At 35.6% G+C, this 4,283-nt stretch overlaps 1 protein-coding gene across 2 annotated transcripts in view; it reads left to right on the plus strand.

Moving 5' to 3' along the window:
* Window positions 1-4,283, plus strand: part of Hsf2 (heat shock transcription factor 2) — a 27,648-nt gene that overhangs the window by 6,702 nt on the left and 16,663 nt on the right. For both annotated transcript variants that reach the window (XM_021204994.1, XM_029542532.1), the window contains exons 2-3: window positions 3,729-3,837; window positions 3,986-4,113. In XM_021204994.1, the coding sequence (XP_021060653.1) occupies window positions 3,729-3,837; window positions 3,986-4,113 (237 nt within the window). The remainder of the gene's footprint in view (window positions 1-3,728; window positions 3,838-3,985; window positions 4,114-4,283) is intronic.

Here is a 4,283-nt window from a genome sequence, read left to right on the forward strand (position 1 = left end):
TCACAACCATCCATAACAAGATCTGATGCCCTCTTCTGGAGTGTCTGAAGACAACTACAGTGTACTTACATATAATAAATAAATAAATCTTTAAAAAAAATGTTTCAAATTTCTGGTGTATATAAACAATTTATGAAGTACTAGAAAATAAGATGTTGATAATTTAACCACAGATTGTATATATTGCTTTCCAAAGACGTAAAATTAGCTTTTTTTCTTGATAGTTGTGCATGAAACGTTCAGTTACTTCACCTCTTTAAAGAGAATATTACCATTCTTAGAGGTTACCAGTGGAGTAAATAGAAAATATTATCTCAAAAAGGCTTTGCCTTAATTTCTATTTCTGTGTAGTATTTAGTGAATTCTAAAGTTCTCTTCTGTTGTTAGCTACATAGCTTCCTGTTCTGTGGGAAATTTGTATTGTAGACTTTTTAAAAATCAGTATTGCCGGGCGTGTTGGCGCATGCCTTTAATCCCAGCACTCGGGAGGCAGAGGCAGGTGGATTTCTGAGTTCGAGTCCAGCCTGGTCTACAAAGTGAGTTCCAGGTCAGCCAGGGCTATACAGAGAAACCCTGTCTCGAAAAACCAATAAATAAATAAAAATCAGTATTGTTATTACTTATAGCAATTATAATAAGTATTAAATTGCCTACTGTTTGTTGTAATTGCATTTCATTATCTTTAAAACTCTTGAAAAGTAAGACAGTTAAAAGTTAAGACAGTTGGTTAAGTTAAAGGAGAATGAGTGACTTCACAGTGCTAAATTTGTTTTCCTTAGATCCTTTTATCTTAATACTTAAAGGTCCTGTGTGTTTTGGTAATTTATTATTGGGACATTTTACTCATTGTAGTTTCAAATTGTCTTTTCTTTCATGTTTTATGGAGATAAATGTACTTTTTCTTTTCTCTGTCTTAAGTCTATGTGAAATAAACTTTTGTGGGTAGTTTGATGGATCCATCTCGCTTTTTTATTTATTTAAAGTTGTCCAGCATCTTTATTAAATAATTCTCCTTTTCTGGATGATTTAAACTGCCACCTCTGTGGGTTTTGTTTTAAATTAACATATTTTACCAATGATATCCAATTAATCGTTTTAGCGATTTTTAAGTGTATACTTCAGTTGCACTACAGTTTATCTTTTCAAACTGAAATTGTGCCTTAACTTCTATTGCTGTGATGCATGGAGCCCTTTTGAGTCTTTCAGTGAAGAAGGTGAATCCCTGCCCATCAGCATGGGGATCTTGGCATCAGAGCAGTAGCTAGGAGTTTACATCTAATCTATAAGTCAGAGGCAGGGTGAACTAAGTGGAAATGGTGTAGACTTTTGAAACATGAAAGCTGGTCTCTAGTGAGAAACCCCTCTAACAAGGCCACACATTCTAATCCTTCCCAAACAGTTCCACCAACTGGAGCCCGATCACTCAAGTCTATGAGCCATGTTCATTCAAACAGCCACAAAGTGCCTGCCTGCCTGTTAGCAGCAGTAGTCACCTCGTCCTGAATACCCGCACTCCATTCTACTTACCTAGGAAATTGGCTTTTAAAAATTCTTTATGTAAGTGGAATCCTCCAGTATGTATATATCACTCTTGGACTGGCTTATTTCACATAGCATAATGCCCTTACCATTCATCCACTTTGTAAAACATGTCACATGAATCTGATTATTTCATTGTATGGATATACCACATTCTGATTATCCATTGATCAAATGATGGACACTTAAGTTGCTGTTACTTTTTGGCTTTGTGTCTTACATTACAGGGATCATGTGGTACCCATATCTCTTCAGGCTCTTTTTCTGTTTTATAGTGTTTATACAGAATAGGAATTATTGACTGATTTAGTAATTACTTAATTTTTGTGTGTTTGTTTTTAGCAACCTTTGTACTATTATTCCTCAAAAACTATCCTATATTCTATTCCACTAGCAATTCATCAAGGTTCAAATTCCTTCACCCCTTTAACATGTTTTTGATTAAAGCCATTCTCATTTGCTGGGAAGTAGTACCTTACTGTTTCAATCTCAGTGTCCTAATGATTGGTGGATGTGGAGCATCTTTCGTGTTTTTTTTTTGGCAATTCATGAATCTTTGGAAAATACTTCTTAAAGTCCTGGCTTATTAATGAGCTTTCTTGTTTTTTGAGTTGTAGCTGGTGTATATCCATTGTGAATGTGTGTCACGCATTTATGTCACATATATGATTACAATCAACTTTCCCATCCTGTGCTTGCTCTTTTCATTCTTGCTGATATCCTACATACAATAGTTTTTAAACTTGATACGGTCCCATATTTCTGATTTTGCTTATGTTGCCCATATTTCAGTGTTATATTCAAGAGATCATTTCAAATCCACTGTCATGAGTCTTTTTTGTTTGTTTTTTGTTTTGTTTGTTTTTGTTTTTTGTCAGAAGATTTAGGTCTTTGATACTAATGGGTTTAGGTTTTTCATCTATTTTGAGTTAAATTTTGTAGATGATGTCAGGTAAGAATTCAGCTGTACCATGAAACTTGAAAATTCTTTGACAGACTTTATTACTGGGCTGTTTTGTTTTTGTTTGTTTGTTTTTTCTGTTGCTCTGTCTTCCTCCAGTTCCATGGTGTTTTGATTATAGTAGTTTTGTAGGAAGCCTCTAATTGTTTTAATTTTTTTTAATAGATTTATTTATTTAGTATATGTAAGTACACTGTAGCTGTCTTCAGACACCCCAGAAGAGGGTGCCAGATCTCATTACAGATGGTTGTGAGCCACCATATGGTTGCTGGGATTTGAACTCATGATATTCAGAAGAGCAGTTGGTGCTTTTAACCACTGAGCCATCTTTCCAGCCCTGTTTTAATGTTTTTGGATGAAAAATACTTGGTGATTTTTAATACTAATCTCAAAACCAGCTTGGCCTGATGGTGGTGGTGGTAGTGTATCCTATTGCAGCTCCTTATAGGCTGAGTCATGAATATCACCAAATTGAGGCCAGCCTGGGCTACAGAGTGAGTTCTAAGCCAGCCCAGGCAACTATTGAGACTGTCACAAAAACTAAGGGCTGGAGAGATGACTTAGTGGTTAAGAGCACTTTGATCCTAACATTCCCATGCTGGCATTCATGTATGTGACTCCAGGTCTAGGTTATCTGAAGCATTCTTTTCACCTCCGTGGACATCCATACAGGCAAAATACTCACCTTCCTATTAAGGAAATCTTATTTTAGAAATTAAAAAGCAGGCTAGATGCATATTTCCATAGGTAAGTGCTTGCCTAGCTCTACGTTCAGGTCCCGGTTCCACACTCTACTGAATTATTTAATCTTGTAACCAGAAAACTTTCTGAATTCTTTGATAGTTTTTCAGTATACTATACTAAAATATAGTTTCATATGTTATGGATAGTGGTAAAATAGTAATTTAGCAATTTATTTTTGTCTATTTACTTTAACTTTAAAATAACTTAATAGTACCTGCTAACATATTAGGCCGTTTGCTTTCCTAATAGAAATTGTTCTAATATTTCATCATGGAATATGATGAAGCTTTTGGTTTGAAGCTGAAGTTGAAAAACATTCTTGTAACTTGACTTGTAATGGTAGAGTTTTTGGTTAGTTTTGTTTTTCCATTATCAGAAAGAGTGTTGGTTTAGAGGTATCTAGGAACACTTATCAGAGCTGATTTAGATTTTTGTCAGAGGAACTTAACTGATTGACATTTCTGGGCTTTGTTTGATTTTTTAGAATGGACAAAGCTTTCTGGTCTTGGATGAGCAAAGATTTGCAAAGGAAATTCTTCCTAAGTACTTCAAACACAATAACATGGCGAGCTTTGTGAGACAACTAAATATGTGTGAGTATGGCGAGTGGTTTGCTTGGAGAGCCGCTAACAGTGACTGATAAGCCAGCTCTTCTCATTAAAATAACAGCATATTTCTGTACATACTTCATTAATTTTTGACTTGTCTAATGTTAATCGTGTAAATTTGAATCTTTGTCAGATGGCTTCCGAAAAGTAGTACATATAGAATCTGGAATTATCAAACAGGAAAGAGATGGCCCTGTTGAATTTCAGCATCCTTATTTCAAACAAGGCCAGGATGACTTGTTGGAGAACATTAAAAGGAAGGTGAGTTTCTGTTGCTAACATGAACTAACTAGTGAGGTGCAACGATTTTTAAGCAGCGAGTGTACAGAAGGGCTGGAGAGATGGCTCAGGGGTTAACAACACTGACTACTCTCCTAAAGGTTCTGAGTTCAGATCCTGGCAACCACATGGTGGCTCGCAACCATCCGTAA

The sequence above is a fragment of the Mus pahari genome, chromosome 9 (genome assembly GCF_900095145.1).
Source record: "Mus pahari chromosome 9, PAHARI_EIJ_v1.1, whole genome shotgun sequence".
In the NCBI taxonomy this organism is placed as follows: domain Eukaryota; kingdom Metazoa; phylum Chordata; class Mammalia; order Rodentia; family Muridae; genus Mus; species Mus pahari.